This window comes from Bipolaris victoriae, assembly GCF_000527765.1.
Source record: "Bipolaris victoriae FI3 unplaced genomic scaffold scaffold_61, whole genome shotgun sequence".
NCBI classification, from domain to species: Eukaryota; Fungi; Ascomycota; class Dothideomycetes; order Pleosporales; family Pleosporaceae; genus Bipolaris; species Bipolaris victoriae.
Genome location: NW_014575331.1, coordinates 161,213 through 179,619, shown reverse-complemented (window position 1 = coordinate 179,619; position 18,407 = coordinate 161,213). Strand labels below are relative to the sequence as shown.

The window sequence follows — 18,407 nt, the reverse complement described above, 5'->3', positions numbered from 1 at the left end:
TAGATAACTATAGCCTACTCTCTATTACCTAGCTAGATAGTCTTAGGCTATCTACGTCTCTCTAAAGCTATAATAATAGCTCTAGAGGTAATCTAGNCTATTATAAAGCCTATCTTATTAAAGTTATATATATTATTATNTTAGATTCTATACTTAGCTTTTATATTAGCTACTAAGCTAAATAAGTCTTAAATAGCTCTAGAATACTTATAAAGAGCTCTTTTATAGTTATACTTATAATTAAACTTTACTTTAAGCTTAGATTAGCGCTTAATAAATATGCTAGGCTAGTTTTAGCTAATCTAGTCTAGATTACGCTTAGCGCGTAGTGTAACGGCTTAGCACCCGTTTCTATATATATCTAAATAGGATCCGAACTAGAGTATAATTTAGCCTAGTAGAAAAAACGACTATATAAATCTAACCTCTATAATAGCTTATTAGGTAGATTTTTAATATTCTTTTGTATAAGGCCTATAGATGTCTATTTAAATTAAGGCTTGTTTAATGTCCTACGCACTCCTATATGCCTCTAAGTGACACTACCGCCGATACTAATCTAAGTAGTCTTGCCTACGCTGTTACACGTAGAGAATTAGCTATATTAGCTATATTTATAAGCTTAGAGGGAAATCTACGTAGATTAAGATTAAGTATATACTTAATAACTATCTTCTTCTTAAGCTTAGTTAGATTTATTATTTTAGGTATATAATCTACTTATAAGGGTTATCTATTACGTTAACGGCTTAGTATCTAATAATAGACGTTAAAGATATATACAGCGCGTTAGACTAGAAGATTTACGTCTTATTTAAGAGCTTAAAGCGTAAGCTATATTTAGCGTTTATAAGAAGACTATAAGTGCTATAGTTATTATAATATTAGTAGGTAGTAGAGATTATGGTAGAGTCTTAGTAAAACTGTTATACGAACCCGTGTGTTACACGAACCCGTAAAGTACGTTACTTTTTCTTTTATTTATAAAAGTTAACTATACTAACTTATATAGATTTCTAAGTTATATATCTAATTAGGTACTTAAAACTAAACCTCTACTAAAGATTTATAAAGTCTAGATATAATCTCTACCTAAGAGCTTAGTAACCTAACCTAACTATAACCTAAACTAATCTAATCTAACTTTAATCTAACTTAAGGTCTGTGCGACCTAACCTTAGCCCCTGCCTAAAGTCTTAGTAACTTAACCTAACCTATACCTAAGGTCTGTGCGACCATAACCTAACCCCTACTAAACTCTATGGTAGGGGGTACCCGTTTGCCAGCTTAGCGAAGAACGAAGGCATAGCGTTTACTAAAGTAATAACCTAGTCACGATACGCATTCCAAAGATTGTATTCTCTCTTGTTCTCGTCCATCTCATATCCGCCATCGTCATCATAGTCCGGATTAGACGGGTATTTGGGTAGAGGTTGGGTAGGGGTAGGGTTGCCAAGAGTTGGGTAGGGTAGTGATTAGGTAAGCCCCCTACCTCTACCCCTACCCAACTCTTGGCAACCCTACCCAACCCCTACCTAAGTCTATACGACTCTACCCAACCCCTACCCAAGGACCGTGCGACCCTACCCAACCTCTACCCANGTCCGTGCGACCATTACCCAACCTCTACCCTACCCAGAGGTAGGGGGGTACCCAATGACCAGTCTAGTCCGGATCATCCGCTGGCCCTTGTCGGGTTTCTTCTTCGGGACTGTCATACCGCTTTCCAAGCTTCCTCTCCCTATCATCAAAAATATCTCTTGTCACATAACCCACGACGCGCCCCTCTGCTTCAGCGTTGCGCACCTCGTCCGTCACATCTTTGTCAGGCCGCTCCTGGTGGTCCGTGTAGGTGTAGCTCGCCTTATTGAAGCCTCCATCCGCCGCGATGACGTGACCGAGTTTGTTCTGGTGGCGGTAAAGTACACCAAATTCGCGGTCACGGTCTAGGTATTCTTCTTCAGGGGGTTCAGTAGAGTAGGTAAATCCTCCATCTACGAGACGTTGTTTCCATTCATCCTCATCTCTGCCATATGAATCCTCTGGTGGGGGACTGTATGTGTTCGGTAGCCCAGATGCGTAGTATTCACCCATGTCCGTGCAGTTCACGCGCGAGCCGCTAGGATTGAAGATGTTCACGTTGCGGTCTTCATCGTCTTTATTATATCCATCAGCGGCGTCGTTGTCCCAACCATAGGCGTCATCGTGGTCGTGGTTCGGTTCGGCATCATCAAAACCGTAGGGCTTTACCCCATGGCGGCGCTTCTTCTGCATGTCGTGATACGTTTCGTGACGAGGCATCTCTCCAGTATTGTCCTGCAATAGTCAGCAGCAAGCTGCGATATATGAAGTTGCTTACAAAAAATCGGACAGGCTCTTTAATGTGTTGACAACAGATGAGTATCTGTACAGCCGCCAGAGCACCTTTTAAATAAACGGACAGATCATTCGGCGACAACTAGGCAGGCAATCGCAAGGCAGATTCAGGAGGTCCTGCAGACTTGGCGGTGTTTCTAGTTTCCATGCTCAAGCGAGTGGCTGCATGGAGTAACACTGTGCAGCGAATGAGATTGAACGATGATAGCAGATATGCCACACCCTTATAGAAGGCTGACTTGTATGGCGGACAAGACAGCACAATTCCATGAGGCTGCATATTGCAATACTCGAGAGCGCATAAGCCAAGGCATCAATATGCGCCGAGCTCACTGTGATTGTCGTACTCTGATCAAGGACGGCGAGCCGTTTGAGCGTATCCCCAAGTTCAAGGCTATGTCGCAATTCCTCTCCAGCGCCTTGGCATGTTTTCATCTCCCATGCTGACCCATATCGTGAGTCACATCTGTTGGATAATGGATTCACTGGCTAACTGTTGATAGTTCGGGAGCGCGCGTATATGGGTGAAGTACTCGGTGGCTGGGCCTAGCCACCCTCAAAGGCATATTTATCTCCAAGTTCACTCTTTACATTTAGCAACATCGTTCTAAAGGTTTCGTACACTAGATGAGCTAGATGTTTCGATAGCTGGGCTCAGACGCATCCACCCTTGCCCCAACAAGTTCTTACCCCTATTCATACCCTGTCGCAACTGGTGCACTGCTCACGGTGCCTCTCAATATGTACTCTCGGATAAAGCGTGGGTGTGTGGTCACTTAATTAGAACATATTGCGTGTTAAATTCATGTAGCATTATATACGAGGTTTTTACCTCCCAGCCCTCTATGATATTTCTGAATCCTTGCAGTAGCCGCGATATCTGACTATCTGCGACCTTAACTATGATTGACGTATCTGCTTTAAACAAAGAAATTGCCATTAGACAATCGTATTGCTATTTTACTTTAGCTTAGGTACGGGCTCCGTATTTCTCGTCTCGCTTTATAAGCTCTAAATTCGCAACCGTACTATCCTGACCAACTAATAACTGCAATTGCTCACCTCTAATTAGCACGAGTGTATTAACTTTGAATCTCATCTTTAACCTTATTGTCTTATGGCTTCTCACGCCCGAAAACGTATGCTTGAGAAGGTCTTTTGGAGCTGGCGACGTCTGGGTGAGAGCAATCAAATCTGTAACTGACGACTAAGAATCGCTCGCATACACTTTTCGCGCAGTGTACACAATGTGCAACGCAACGAGAATAAGATATACGTGTAGCACTACAAATGCTAGGTAGTAGGCTGTGCTGGTAGTTTTGAGATCTAGCCACGCCCCAGTCGCATTCCAAGCATACATCTGGCCAGGGTTTTGACAATGCTCTTGGGCAGGAGAAAATTCAGCCTTATTGTTGAGGATTCTGCTGAGCACCTCGGGTCAAGTAGATCCTTTCCAGGTCCAATTGCAGAATCCAGAGGCATTTCCAGTGTCTCATCCGTCGTTTTTGATGATTTCACTTGCATATGTTTCGTCGTATCCTGTTCGTGAGAGGCAGTCTGCTATAAAGATGGCTACTATGGACCCAAGGGTTAAAAAGTGCTTGTCCTTGTCTTTAGGCAGCGATTCAGTCTGCTGAATGATTGATGCCAAGGTTTTTTGGCCGGTCGCATTCGTTTCGAGTGTCGATGTCAAAGCGATGAGCCATGTCATTGTCGTGTTTATTCTTTGCAATCCTTTCGCTTAGTCGAAAATGGGCTTTTCAGGCGTAAATTGGTTCTTCATTGACCATATTTCTATGAAGAGTACGTATATCATCTAGAACTGCACGTTGTTCAATTGAGTTTTGATCTTGCCAGCAAATGCCCTCTGCTACATTTGCGCCTAGGGCCCAATCAGCCTGGACGGAGCATGTGATCGTTGCATTCACATGGCCAAGGTTGTAGTTCTGTATGACGAGCAACGCGCTGGGGTAACGATCCAATTCTTCTCCAAAGCTAGTATTCGAACCACCGATGGGGGCTGCGACCTCCCATGTCACCAGTGCCGAGATATTTACTTTTCTCACATGTATAAAATAAAACTAAGTTCCTCTATTAGAAGTTAAAAGCTACACTTTCCTATATTAAAAAATCTTACTATCCTATTACTTTCTAGATATATTTAGTCTTGGTTATGTTTTTAAATAATCTTTGAATTCTTAGAGAGACTGAGCTATATATTATTATAATATATAGTGTAAGTAGCAGGATAGGAGTATAATTAATATTAGCGCTACTAGCACGCGATAGTAGTAATTAGCGGTGGGCATGTTAGTATCTATAAGCGCAACGGTGTTGATTAGTAGAGCGGAGAATGATTAAGCTCATATTAAGAGTGGTGTTAAACTTTGCTAGAGTAAGCACTAAACGCTGCTTTGGCTCACGCAACGCTGTATCACCTTATTGATCCAAGAACTGCCGGGACTGCCGGAACTGCCGGAGCTGACGAATGCAATACAAAATCTTCTTAGGGCGCCTCTGGCCTCGCAAATTCTCCGTAGTCGCTTGGCTTTTCGGTTCTTTTAAACAATGGCTAACGCTAAGACGATTCTGAAAGCCTTAGCCGGCACGTACGCGCTTATCAACACAACGACGTGAGTCTGCGCAATTCTCCGCCGCTCTATACTTTGCATAGATCAAGATCGTTAACAGCTTGATAATTCCAGCCTCTACAATGGCATCCCAGGACCGGACGTGCAATTTCGCAAAGACCCACGTGGCATGTTAGTATATACTCAGACTGGCTACGTTTCAGTAGTTATTACGGACGGTACAGAGCTTTGCTTTTGTTCTTCTTTGCACCCGACATATTGACATTTCAATAGCTACGAACATAACACTTTCTTTCGCCGGTCCACTCAATGTCGATCCAGTTGCAGTTAGTACAGTTGTACGTACTTGGCATACAATATGTCCCTTACTCAATTGTTTACTCAGATTACATAGGTCACTGGTGAAATCATATATGGCCCGTTCATCGCATCCAACGTTCCAGCTTTGATTGGAACCAAGGAGCGTACGAAATACGACATCTCGTTCAGTGACGGAACAAATGACTTCCCATGTGGCACGAAGATCCTAAGCACCCAAAGTCTTGGGCATAACGGGACAGAGGAACTTGCGCTATGGAGGAGCATTGACTAGACTAATTTGATGGTATAACCAAGACTTTCAACTGAGGGACGCAAGGCACAGGCTACCTTTTGAGGTAATTCACTAATTGAGAGGTTTATAGCGCAGCTACATGACTACTCTTGACTGTACCCTAGTATAGCTACAGTTATCTACTTTTATATCTAGATTTACTGTCTTTCTCGAATCAAATTTTATACGGTTACCCCGATAATTCGTATCTAAGATAGTCTGGAAAAGTACTCAGCTAATGATGTAGAAATAATTAAACGTTTTCTTCCAAAAAGTTGTTCTTTCCCCTATCAAAACAGTTGTATCCGTTGGGCCCAGGGTTGTCTTCGAAGACTCCTTGGGGGAATCGGCCACGGCTGCTGTTTCAAGACTTGACGTACCGTGGCATCGAGGGATATGTCTAGGACTCACTTGACAGCTCACTAGAGCTATTAGCATGCCAATAAATGAATACAAACCTTCAATCAATGCTGATTTGGGAAATATGTGCGAAGGCTTAGGTAGCCTTCCTTGGAGTAATGCTCGCGGTCATGATGGGTACGCGAGAGGCGGATTCGTGAATGGGCCTGTTTTTTGGGCCAACTGGAATGTAGAAGAGCTTGCAGAGAGGCGAACTTGGAAAAGGATCGATAGCAATCCGCACTTCCTAAACATGGGTATAAGAGGACGGCAGCATTACGTTAGCATATATGGCAGAAGTACCTCGTCAGACAAACGCGATGAATATACGAGAGCTATTCCGTTTCTACACAGCAGCTCTCTGAAGGGATAAGCATAGCTTTCTTCTCGCTCAATTCTTTTAGATAATACCATCGGCCGTGGCATAGTCGATGGCGACATGACTGATACATTTCAGACGTCGGCCTAACTTAGTTCGTGCCTACTAGTGTTAATATAATCAAATTCTGATTTGACTTATGAATAGTCAATCACCCAAAAGAGACAAACAGTATGTATTCGACAACGATAGCAAAGTAGAGTTTCTACCGAGTAACTGATTGTTTCGAAGGATTCTAGTGAAGAGAGAGATAATGTCCGTCTCTGATATCTATCATAAGATATGTTCTAATCCAACGGGGATTCCAACCTCGCTTGTCTTCGCGCTCAAGACCTTGAAGACGGGACCTCTACTATCCCCACTCCCTCTCCAGACTGTCTCTACTATCTTGCCGAACGACGTCCTGCCCGCACTATTGACAGCAAAATACACAATCTGTTCCACGCCATTCCTATAGACAACGAAGCTCTCAATTCCCAGCGTCTGCTTCTCACCCGTGTAATCGACTTCTGTAAAGAGCGACGACTGTGCAGACGAGATGAGAGTACCCGTTGGCACGGCTAGATTAAGAGACGTTGGGGATGCAGGAAGCTCGTCAATCGTGCGGCCGAGGTACTTGATAGCTGTGGGCGAGGAGCTCCACGAGCCACGCTCGGCAACGTATAAAGAAGTACCTGCGATGCGCAGTTGGCCTGGTTTGTCGAGTCCAGTAACTAGAACTTGTTCCTGCCCCTCGCCGCTGAGAAGGACGCGCCGGATGCTACCGTCACTTACTGAACTCCAGTAGAGCCAGCCCCGTGCTTCGTCGACAACAATGCCACCGGCATGTGTATTGGCATAGCTGTAGTCCTCAGAGATAAAGGTGAGGCCTTCAGATACGTTGCGGAATACGGCGACGTTACTGCCGTCATAGTTTGAGGAGTAAATAAGGCCTGTGTTGTAGTCGCCATAGTAAAGCTTCTGAGATTGCTCGGCTGCTGTGATGCTGACAATTTGGCTCGATAAGCCGCTCTCTTTGCCCAAGATGTATTCTAAGTTCCCACCGTCTATGTTGGTTCGCACCACGCCCCGACCTGTGACGGAGAAGAGGGAGGAGGTTGACGGCGAGTATGTTAGGGCATCGGCAAGTATCGGCTGTTCGAGTGTGTTGGGGTCAGACTCAACTATGCCGAATTGTGTAAGGTTAGCCGTGTTGGTACCGTCAGTATTGATACGGCGAAGAGAAGTAGGCCATCTGGGGATCGGCGTGCTGCGATGCCCTACACCAGTATCGAGAATGACCAGGTATTGGGAGGCCCGTGGCTGTAGACTTGGTAAAGCTGTGGAAAGTTGAAACAAGGTAAAGGCGGACAGGAACAACATGATGCATATAACAGAAATCAATGCCGATTAGTTTGTGTATCGTGCCATGGCATTGAGGTCATTTTATTGCAAAGCATCCATGGATTTGTTGGGAGTCTTGAACCAAGTCTCTCGTAATGTATGTTTAGCGTGTAACAGAAAGTCTTCTTTGGGATGCTGATTATTGGTTTCTATATTAAAGTAACGCAATGTCGCTTTCGAATCCTCCACGATTCCGATCCTCCCATACGAAGAAAACAAAGTAGCTGCTGACACCATAGCTGCGTAGCTACCATTATCGGTTAGTATATTGTAGCGTAAGCGGTAGCGAGTGGCGACTAGGGCCGCATCAATAAAGATAGATTGCTTGCCGCAGAACTTGCATCTGCAAAATTAGCATTTCCCGCAAGCTGTTGACCCAGAATAACTTGTCAGACAGTTGAGGGTGAAGACATGGGATAAGACGAGGCAACTAATTAGAATATATGCAACAATATTAATACGTGTCTAATGTTCTGGCGCGTAACTGCGGGTATCGTACGAAATGGAAAAACCTGGTACTCCAATGCTAATGCTCATGCGAATTCACCTTCCAGCGGCCGAATATTGGATAGCCTCCCCACCGATGCTCAGGGAATAGCTGCGGGGTCCTTGGGCCAGTTGGCAGCGAAGGCCGTCCAGGGTGTACCTCTCATGGCCATCTTACCGTCTTTATCAGGGACGTACAAGAGTGGGTCGAATCCTTGCACGCTCGCCCAGGACCAGAACAATCGTCGCCAATAGCATGTCACTGCTGCTGGTGTAAGATACCTTCGGGTAAACGTCTCATAACTATTCTTCGCAATGTGTTCTGCCTCGTGGTCATGCTCACGATAGTATTCCATGGCGGACTCGAGATTACCGAAGTTCTCTGAAGCCTCAATATAATTCACCTCGGGACCAGCGAGGCGCATGAGGTGGGTGTGAAACTCTTGCCATTCCAGGGGGTGAGTGATCATGGCTGAGCGGCAGAGCTGGAGATACTTGAGGCGGCCGGAGTAAGAGGTTCCTTCGGTCTGGACAGTGTATTTGTAGCTGAGCAAAGGAAAAAATCAGTATCGAAGCCCAGGTGTCTTGTGAGAGCAAGGAAACATACCCGCAGAAATCCCTCAAGTTCATGACGTCCTTTGTATGAGGATCGCTGGCGTTATTGATGACGACAGGCTTGATATCGCTCCATTCCTTTCCTTCACTGACTTTGACTAGCTCCTTTCTTAGCTTTGCCATCTTGATCTTGCCTCGCCAGACGACTCTGGGGTCCTTTTTGTCCCAGGGCAGGTCCTTCTCCTTTTGCTCAATCTCTTTCCTGATGCTGTTCCAGCTGGGAGCATGGGTGTAGTTCCAAGCCCAGTAGGCGTAGTTGGGCATCATCCAGATGTCTCGATATTCTGGTGTGTCTTTTCGCGTGTAGCCAAAGAAAGTTCCATCCTTCCGAGACCGGCGTGGTAGGTCATCAAGCGAAAATGAGAATTCAATGTTTGGGACTGCGGGATCAGAGGTAGATGCGGAAGTAACGGCACGATCAATCTGGGCCAGAGTTCCAAGAATGCGTTCTCTCTCATTCCCGTTGGTAACATAGCATTTTTCCGGGATTCCGGTATCGACAACGAAGAGCTGAGACAGATGTGAGCATGCATGCAAACTAGGAGGAACAGATCAATATCAACATACCTCTCCCTCGTAGATGAGCACTCTCAGCATGCATCTTCCTTCTTCTATTTCAATATCTTGGGCGTGAACCTTTCTCCCCTGCCGCAAGCGGACGGACTCGTCAAGGCTGTGATAGAGCTTTGGGAAGGCGGAATCGCATTGGTCCTGGCTGAGAGTATGGACATTGGCGTGGACATCGGCATCAAAAGTCCAGTCGCCCAATATGCGCTTGTGAGCAAAGTCGATGTAGTTGAGTTTGGACTGGCCCCATATGAAATAAAGCTGTGTGGTGATTATAAAGGTGGAAACGTAAAAGACGAGGTGGGGAAAGGATAAACGGTAGCCTTTGGGGATCATGATGGCATAACGGTGAGGAAGAACGAGCGACTGGGAAACAAAGTGACAATGGGAAAGAAAACGACGTTCGGCACGAGGAGAAGCGGGCTGAGCGGGACAAGAGAGTTCAAGAGCTGGACAAGAGAGTCAAGAGAAAAGCGTCTATAGATAGTGGGCCGAAGATACGAGGGCCGAGTTGGGAGAAAGGCAGCTTGAGCAACGGCTAGCCATATACGGTGCGGGCGTGTGCTTGGGAACCCCTGGGCTACGCTGGCGCCATGACGGAGGGGGCAAGTGGAAGGCGACGGTTGGAGCAGCAAGGCCTATGAGAGGGCCGAGGGAGGCGGACATGATAAGCGCATGGTTTGGAATACGATCAGCCGGATGTGGAGGTGACAGAGAGTGTGGATACAAGTGACTCGCATGGAGCACTCAGGGGCTACGGCGTCTCCCGGACCCTGGCACTAGCACATTTTGGGTTCAAAGCTAGACCCGGTTGAGGCTAGCGGCTGAGGCGTGTCGCCCATGCGCCCGAGTCGATGGCGACTTTTGGCTTCTTGGGCGGCTCTCAGGCCGTTGCATGCAAGCCTCTTTTTTCTCTCCCCAAGCCGCCAGCCAGCGGCGTTGTGCGGGCGAGCGAGGAGAGACCAGTCCAGACGCATTCGGCAAATTCACATCAAGCAACGCCATGCTCCCAAACGACTCTGGGGGCAGGGGGGCGGGCGGGCTTGGCACTGGAGCTTATCCGACTTGTCCCCTGATAGCTGCAGTTCGCTTCCTTTTGTCGCGACGGCACGCGTTTAGCAAAGTGGCGCAACAGCAGGTAATGAAGATCACGTTGCAGTCTCATCTTCTTACGGCGACAAATCCTTCCATCCCCTGCACTGCAAAGGGGGCTTCTGCTGCCGTTGCTCGCCGTTTAGCATCCTCCGACTGCCCAAGGTCTCCACCTTTGTTTCGCCAGAGTGCTGTTCCCAATGTCCATGTCACTCGCCACGGCACCCGTCCCAACAACTACGTACATTTTTATATACATGTACTCTAAGTAAATGCACGTGTATGTGTGTGTATCTACATGTGCTTACGTGCCCACAAACATACGGCCAGTCTGCCGACACAGCAGAGCCCTTGATACGCCTGCCACGCCAAATCCGCCACGGGGTGTCACTGCCATGAACCTAATACCATGACCTGCACGCGACCGAATGTGCCGAATCGTACGGTTGAGGTGCGGACGTGTCCACTGTGCTCGAGATTCTCAGTCAGTCAGCCAGCCAGCCAGCCAGCCAGCCAGCAGGGGACCATAACCTCTGCCAAGACTGATCCGGTCGATGAGCATATACGCGCTTAGCTGACTCCGCAGACGGTCTTTTTGTTCTTACGTACACACGTACGCAGTCGCCATCTGCCTCCATCGCAACGCTGGTTCACCCGTGCTAGCAATACGAATGAAATGTTTTTCTTTTCTTCAGTCTATTTGTTGAGATAATGTACACGTCCATACATGCCACAAGTCGAGTGTTGTGGCAATATGGCGCCCAAGGTACCATGTGACGAGCTAGTTGCCGGTGTAATTGTATCGTTACATTCCAGAAACTCAGAGAGCCACCGAAAAGGTACCGCGCACTTGATCAACCCAACGCCACGTGTGAGAGCTAGCCCGGAATAGCCGCGTACCTAGTAGCTTCCAAGAACACATACCAATATGAGCTCAAGAGTCTAGACGAGATCGGAGACATGCATTGTCCCAACCAAGCAATTGATAAAAGTCAATGTCGTTAAACTTACCTACACGTCTACTTGGACTCTAAACGCACAAGCACAACACAGCAGCTTCTTGAACACGGCCCCAGCCATCTGGAACGCTCCATGGACAACAAAACATGACTACCTTGCAAAGCAAGTGTAAAAAAGCAAGCCAACACTATACTATCATCCGCACGTCAAGACATAGACACCTGTTAAAACTAAAGTAAAACAAAAAGAATCTATGTCGATACGTAAATGCTGCTCCAAAAGCCCACCAGGCTGAGCACAAACTTTTCTATCAAACGCCTACGCTATGCTGAAGCCATACAAATACACCAATGACACTGCCCGATGCAAAATGTGCTCTCGATATCCATCATAGCTCATGCAATCAATCACATGCTCTACCGCTTCTTTCCTTTTTTGCCCCCGCCAGCTACAGACTTGAGCGCGGCATGTCCGGGATGGTCTTTCAAGTGTTGATGCAGTTGGGTCTTGGATGGAAATCCCGCATTGCACCCGGCGCACTTCATCTTTGCGTTACTATCGTCCACTTCTGCTTGTTTGGCCGCCTTTTTTGCCCGCTTCTGTGCAGCCTTGCCCATTTTGGGCTGTGTCGCTGCAACGCCTTCTGACTGTGCATCATCCGTCGACTTGATCTCAAGCTCCTCAACGGGTTTGGCATTAGGCGACTCTTTGCTACTGAAACCTGCCAGACGAGCTTCAATTTCCGACCGCGAGGCATATTCGTCGTCTTCCTCATCATCATCAACATCGTCGTCGTCACTGTATGCCGATGCTGGTCCAGAGGTGGTGTGTGGCTCGGTGGCTTTGTTGTCGGACGCATTTTCCGTCAACTGTAGCTCTTCCTCGTCTGTGTTGTCATCTCCCACTCCAAGTTTGCCCGTCTTCTCCGTAACCTCTTCAACGAACCCATCCGAACCGTTCATTTCTGGAGTAGTGGCATCTGTTTCAAGATCTGCATCTGCTAGTGTTACAACATTCTCTTTCAGAGCATCCTGGCTTAAGTCGAGATTTGCATTGTCCTTTTGCATCTTCCTTTTCAGTGCTTGTATGGACTTTTGATGCTTCTTGCTCTTTTCGTGCGCGTCGTACTGCCGCTCACTCTTGAACGTCTTGTTACAGGCTACGCACTCGTAGTGCTCCTCTTGGATTTCCTCTTCACTCTCCTCGTCCAGCTCGTCATCCGGACGTGCTGTGGCCCAATCTGGGACTGCTTGCGCCTCCTCTTCCATCTTGGCAATCTGAGCAGCCCTTGCTCGTGCAGCCTGGGCCTTGCGCGCGTCCCGTTGCGCCTTGGCCTTGTCCTCATCCGTCTGGCTGTTGGGCGTGTAGCGTGGATCTCGCTTGCGTACAAAGGCGACCAGCGTCCGGACAGCATCGTTGAACTCTCGTCTACCGTCATCGCGAAGCTTTTGGTTTTCTTTCTCCATCAGTCTGCGCGTGCGGCGATCGGGGGCATGGGACAGTTGGTACATGTCCAACCATGCAAAGCTCTTGGCTGTAGCGAATCCATTCCAGGCGGCATAGAAGTCACGCACGACACCGTCGTAGGTGTCTTCCTTATGGCCAAACGAGGGGTAGTTTGGTATATTGATGTCTTCGTAGTCTGCTGCATATTCTTCCTCGCGAGCGAGCTGCTCGAATGTCTCTCTGACAAAGCCAAAGAAGCCGTTGGGTGAGTCGGAAAAGTCTACGTTTCCTCGGAACTTGCCCATCATGCGCGCCAGGTCGTCTGCGGTGGTGACACGCATGCTGCCCTGGTAGTGCTCGCCAGCATCTTCCTCTCCAGTGCCCCCTCTTAGGATGCTTCCCTCGTGGGCGTCGTACCATGCGCGCTCCTGGTCGTCTGATAGGACTTCGTAAGCGGCTCGCACCTCGGCGAAGAGAGCAGTAGTGCGTTCGACATCGCCATAGTTGCGGTCGGGATGAAGTTCGAGGGCTTTCTTGCGGTATGCTTTCTTGAGCCTGCGAGGGATCAGTAGTGAAGGGTCGAAGAGGCCATGGTGACGCACTCGTCTTGGGTGGCATTGCGCTCCACTCCTAGCAATTCATAGTAGCTCGTCTTGACCTGGCCACCTGCGGACGCCTCGTCGCCTTGAGACGACTGCGATGCGCCCATGCTGAGCGTGTCGACTCTATCTGGTGGGATCTATAGCAAACGTCTAAATGAGTGTTTGTGGTGTTGGTACTTCCTCTGGCTTGATTCTGTGTTGCCGTGGTCGAGGTTGTCTACTAGTCTGGGTGGGTCTATGTATGTGTGTATGGTAGTATATCTTCCCGGAAACCTGGCGAAGCGCCCTTGCCACACTATGGCTGCCTTTTGAGCTTCCCTGGGCTTAGCAAGTGGGATGCGCCCAAGGCATGGCAAGTGTGGTTTTGTCGCACATGTGCATGGATGAGTCGTTAAGAGGCAGAGTTGCGTCATCACCGAGACGCGGCGATGACTGTGCGGCGACTGGCCGCTGATTGGTGGACGGTGGCGCAGGCGAAAAAGTTGTACGCAGAAGTGACCAGGAGCGAACGAGGCCGCGCTATATCAACAAGCCACCGCACGTCTAGCGAGGCGACAGGCGACCGACGACCGGTGCAAAAGTATGCATGTTCGGTTTTTTTCTGCGTTTCTGTTTAAAAGCGCCGCTTTCCCACGTGTTGGACGGAAGAAGCATTTTCAGTAGGCATTGCCGTATCCAACTCACAGCGACCCAACGTACGTGTGTGTGTGTGTGTATGGCAAACAGAACACAAGTCCGTTGTTGCTCGAGTTGGCTGGAACGTCGTTAATCGCTCATTTGTCGGCGCCATATTCTCTCTCGTTTTCCTCTGGTGCTTACCGTCGACCGCCCCAGGCACCCCCCGTACTCACTCCTCCTTACTACATACCCACTCCCACAACGACACAGTGCATTCTGCGTACACACTCGCTACTACATACTACCTAGTGAGGCGCATCCAGGCCGGTCATCACAGCCACGCCCCAGCCACACGGCCCACGGAACTGCATCAGGGCTTTGGCAGCGTTTTCTTCTGCTTTGGTTCGCCACGGACCCCGCCCGGCCTCTGAACCACTCATCTCCCCCACGTGCGCCGTCCGCCTCCTCTGACCGGCCAGCCCTGTCGACGCTTCCTGCCCATCGGCTCCAGCTTCCCTGGTACACGCATACTACATATAGTAATAGCTGGCCAGCCATGAAGTTCGGCCATGTCTTCAAGCAGACCCTGCGGGACGAAGGATTCCCGCCCGACTGGGTCGACTCGGCTATCTCCTACTCGCAGCTCAAGAAATGCATCAAGAGGCTGACCGACGAGCTGCAGCAGGTCGGCCTAGACCCGCCCACACTGTCCAAGCTGCTCAGGCATGTCGAGGACTACAATGCCTCGACCGAGCACCATGACGACCAGGAACGGCCCTTTGAGTACATTCTCAATCCCCACGGCTCCTATGATGATGATGATGACAACGGCGCCTCACAGTCGCCAAAGGCCTTTCACCCAAAGCTCCTCTTCTATGTAGATGAGACGAGCGGAGAGATCATGGGCGCCAAACTTGACAATGATACGAGGAACAAGCTGCATCTGCTGGCCGTTGAGACGGGCATGTCCGACATGCGCGTGCTCGACGACTCCGACTTGTCCTGTCACTCTGCAGACACTCCCGAATCCCCCACGACTGCAAACACGCCCGGCAATCGACCTGGCTGTCGCACCGTCCTAGTGCCAATCACTTCCGACACGGAATTCTTCACTCGTCTCACCAGCGAGGTCTCTGGGCTCGAGAGGCTGCAGGAGCGAGAGCAGAAGAGAATGAATGTCCAGATTGAAGCTCTCGGCAAGCAGGTTGCCAAGCTGACAGACCCGGACCGGCGAACAACAAGGAAGATGCTCACCACTTGGCGCAAAATCTTCCAGATTTATGTCGAAGAGGGCATCTTCTTTGGCACAACGGAGCTTGATCACAAGTCGCATGATTCGGAAAAAGCAATGGCACGGCTCGCCACTTTTTCCAACAAGATTGCAAAGGCCGGTCTCGTCGAGCAATTGAAGAAGAAGGACAACTTGACCGCCCTCAATACGTTTATGCACATTAACCGCGAGATTCTGCAGGGCCTACGATTCGGCGAAATTAACCATAATGCCATGATGAAGATTTTGAAGAGTATGTCATTCTCCCCCCGGTTGTTTTTATCCTGGTTCGAGAGGCCTGTCTCAAAGCACAGCATGACAATTACCGACTAATATTTCTACAGAATTCGACAAGCGTACAGCGCTGGGGGTAAAGTCCACGTTTCCGCGTCAAGTCGAGTATCCAGAATTCTCGGAGCACCTAGCCAAGGCGGTATGCGCAGAGGTCAACACACAGATTCTGTCGCATGTGCCGCAAATTGACGACTACTCGTGCCCCATGTGCATGGAGATTCAATGGCGGCCCGTCAAGCTGAGCTGCAACCATACGTTTTGCATCCGATGCTTGATTGTCATGCAGAACAACAAGCAGTACAACTGTCCGTTTTGCAGGCAAAAGACAATATTTGATGCCAATTCTGGTGAGTCTTTGTTGATTTTGTTGTTTTCTTCTTTGCTTTGTCTGTACCAAAAACTAACCAAGTCATTACCCCATAGACAACCTAGACACGGAAAAGGCGGCATTTCTTAAGAAATGGTTCCCCGAGGAAGTCAAGGACAAGCAGCGGTACAATGAAAAGATGGCCGGTGTGGACCAGTATGGCGAGGTGTATGCCAATGAAAAGTGCAACGTAATGTGAGCAGAAAGAAGAAAAGTAACATGTGATCTATGCACTCGTAGTCCAGCAACAGAGGCGGCTGGGTGCAATGTTTCACAAAAGATATTTCAGGGACTGGGGCGGTATTATTCTTCTTTTCCCGCTTTGGAATTTTTTTTTATTTCCCCTTCTTGCATCCAGATACCCCCTTTTTTGCTCTTACAATTTCGACTGTCAGCAACAGTAATAGACTTTTTTTTTTCTCTTAGTATACAGCTTCATGTACACCACCATGGTCAGCATCACTCTGTGCTTGCAATCATACACTTCACCTGACTAAAATAATGGCATAAACACAGTCAAATGGCAAGTATGAGGTTGGAATAGTAGAGGAAAAAAAACGTTGTAGTTGATGCGTGCTACAGACAGAACAGCCATGGCTGATGTACAAGGACCTGATGTGTCTTTGCTTCCTGTTGACCCCTACCCTGGAAATATCAAAACTCCGATTCAAGATGCAAACTAGGGAATACGCTGTGTATGTATGTGTGAGAGAGGGAGAGTCTCTGAGTGGGCGTGACAAGACAATAAAGGGGAAATAGTTTGCCAATCAGAGGCTATATGTCATATGGAGAGATAGTGAAAAAAAAGAAGAGCGAGAAATAGAAAGGTTCTATACACTGCGCTCTGGACTTTCCCCCTCGGCAACTACAGCAACACCCAAGCCACGATCTGGAGACTGGAGAACCAGCTGTTCGTGCCGCCTGGCGCGAATGAAGTCTGACACACTCTTGATCAAAATGAACCAGCCAACAATCATTAGGCCATAGGCTACCCAATCGCTGCCGGTAATGGCACTTGACGCAGGCGTCGAGTCACCACCAGTGCCGGCAGAGCCGCCCGTGCTGACCTTGTCCGGGTCAAAGTCGTGCGAGTTTGGATCGCTTGGAACGCCGCCGTTGAAGCCTTGGCCTGGGTTGTCGTTGCTGCCGTTGCTGGGGTTGAGTACTGCAGAGCGGAAACCGAAGCCAAACTGCACAAGTGTGATGCCAAGACCAGCACGGGAACCATTCTTTGCAGCGTGGGTGGTGTGGAGCAGGTAGGTAAGCAGGAAGCCGACGAGTTGGAAGGACATGGAAATCATGGCGTTCCAGAGGAAACTGAAGAGGGAACCTACGGGAAGGCCCTCGACAAAAACTTCGTCGCCAAAGGTGCCGGGGGCGAGGATGGTTGTTTCCCAGTAAGGCGGTGTTGCATCTGCGGCGGCTTGTTCGTATGTCTGGAGTGGTGTTAATGGGGGATGGACAAATTGAGATGGTGATACACAAGACGTACCGGAGGCTTCTCCTCGGCATCCTCACCCCGAGTTGGCTTTGCGCTGAGATTTGCCCACACGCCGCCATTGCCACCGCCGTAGACGCGGCCACTGGTGGGAGCCTGTGTGTTGAATACTGGCAGTTCGGTGACTCGTCTTTGGATGCCGGGGGCTGGAGGCTCGTCCTCGCTTCGGGGGTTTCCCCGCATCAAGCGCTGTCGATCGTCGCCATTGTCATCGTCGTCGTCGTCTGAGTCGGAATCAAATGTGTCTGCGAGAGTGCGGTCTTCATCCGTGGGTGCCGGGTCCTGTGCTAAGAGGCGTCGTGTGGTTCCATTGGGGGATGATGCGCGCGAGTGAAAGGAGGGTGGTGGCGAGGCCGGGGGCCACTGCTGGGCCGATGTCGACGATGCGTGAGAGTCGTCTTCGTCCTGGGCGGCTACCTGAGGCCTGTGTTAGTTTGGGTGTCGTGAGAGCAACGAGTCGGGGGAGGTTTGCGCAGTGGCACGATGCGTTCCCCACGACCTGAGGCAGGGGAGCATACCCTCTCGTAGCGCTGGCTGGGCATGGTGTGCAGCAGGCAGACGCGGTGGCGCAGGGTCGGATGCAGCGATGAGGAGGCGTAGGGGGCAGTTCTGGTGTTGAGAGTCGGCAGGCGCAGGCAGAGGAAGAAGAGGAGAAAAGGAGCAGGACAGCGAGCGTAGAGAGTGGACGGAGGGCGGCAAAGCAAAGCAGAGCAGAGCAAAGCAAAGCAGAGGCGTGTCAGGCGGCAAGCGCAGCAGTAGAGTGAGAGGCGGCGTTTCAAATGCACCGCGCCCTGCCTTGTCTCTTCTGGGCCATGGAAGTGCGGGTGCTGCGCCACGCCCCCCCTCTCTCTGTCCGCACAGACCCGCTGCTC

At 49.2% G+C, this 18,407-nt stretch overlaps 7 protein-coding genes across 7 annotated transcripts; 2 read left to right on the top strand and 5 right to left on the bottom strand.

The window, feature by feature from the left end:
- Positions 1 to 1,665: 1,665 nt before the first annotated feature.
- Positions 1,666 to 2,274, bottom strand: COCVIDRAFT_28064 (hypothetical protein; the record flags this gene model as incomplete). The annotated part of the gene is made up of 1 exon (XM_014699537.1): positions 1,666 to 2,274. One exon carries the CDS (start codon positions 2,272 to 2,274, stop codon positions 1,666 to 1,668), a length of 609 nt encoding a protein of 202 aa, XP_014555023.1.
- A 2,670-nt stretch (positions 2,275 to 4,944) lies between these two features.
- Positions 4,945 to 5,559, top strand: COCVIDRAFT_17420 (hypothetical protein; the record flags this gene model as incomplete). Its single annotated transcript, XM_014699468.1, has 4 exons — positions 4,945 to 5,009; positions 5,082 to 5,185; positions 5,241 to 5,305; positions 5,362 to 5,559. 4 exons carry the CDS (start codon positions 4,945 to 4,947, stop codon positions 5,557 to 5,559), a joined length of 432 nt encoding a protein of 143 aa, XP_014554954.1.
- A 1,051-nt stretch (positions 5,560 to 6,610) lies between these two features.
- COCVIDRAFT_103458 (hypothetical protein) lies at positions 6,611 to 7,699 on the bottom strand (the record flags this gene model as incomplete). The annotated part of the gene is made up of 1 exon (XM_014699536.1): positions 6,611 to 7,699. One exon carries the CDS (start codon positions 7,697 to 7,699, stop codon positions 6,611 to 6,613), a length of 1,089 nt encoding a protein of 362 aa, XP_014555022.1.
- Positions 7,700 to 8,307: 608 nt separating this feature from the next.
- Positions 8,308 to 9,724, bottom strand: COCVIDRAFT_103486 (hypothetical protein; the record flags this gene model as incomplete). The annotated part of the gene is made up of 3 exons (XM_014699535.1): positions 8,308 to 8,752; positions 8,814 to 9,331; positions 9,389 to 9,724. 3 exons carry the CDS (start codon positions 9,722 to 9,724, stop codon positions 8,308 to 8,310), a joined length of 1,299 nt encoding a protein of 432 aa, XP_014555021.1.
- A 2,132-nt stretch (positions 9,725 to 11,856) lies between these two features.
- COCVIDRAFT_103539 (hypothetical protein) lies at positions 11,857 to 13,595 on the bottom strand (the record flags this gene model as incomplete). The annotated part of the gene is made up of 2 exons (XM_014699534.1): positions 11,857 to 13,441; positions 13,489 to 13,595. 2 exons carry the CDS (start codon positions 13,593 to 13,595, stop codon positions 11,857 to 11,859), a joined length of 1,692 nt encoding a protein of 563 aa, XP_014555020.1.
- Positions 13,596 to 14,662: 1,067 nt separating this feature from the next.
- Positions 14,663 to 16,236, top strand: COCVIDRAFT_103469 (hypothetical protein; the record flags this gene model as incomplete). The annotated part of the gene is made up of 3 exons (XM_014699533.1): positions 14,663 to 15,629; positions 15,721 to 16,017; positions 16,094 to 16,236. 3 exons carry the CDS (start codon positions 14,663 to 14,665, stop codon positions 16,234 to 16,236), a joined length of 1,407 nt encoding a protein of 468 aa, XP_014555019.1.
- A 631-nt stretch (positions 16,237 to 16,867) lies between these two features.
- Positions 16,868 to 18,077, bottom strand: COCVIDRAFT_39221 (hypothetical protein; the record flags this gene model as incomplete). The annotated part of the gene is made up of 3 exons (XM_014699532.1): positions 16,868 to 17,473; positions 17,530 to 17,952; positions 18,054 to 18,077. The coding sequence occupies 3 exons, from the start codon at positions 18,075 to 18,077 to the stop codon at positions 16,868 to 16,870; spliced, it is 1,053 nt and encodes a 350-aa protein (XP_014555018.1).
- Between the last annotated feature and the right edge of the window lie 330 nt (positions 18,078 to 18,407).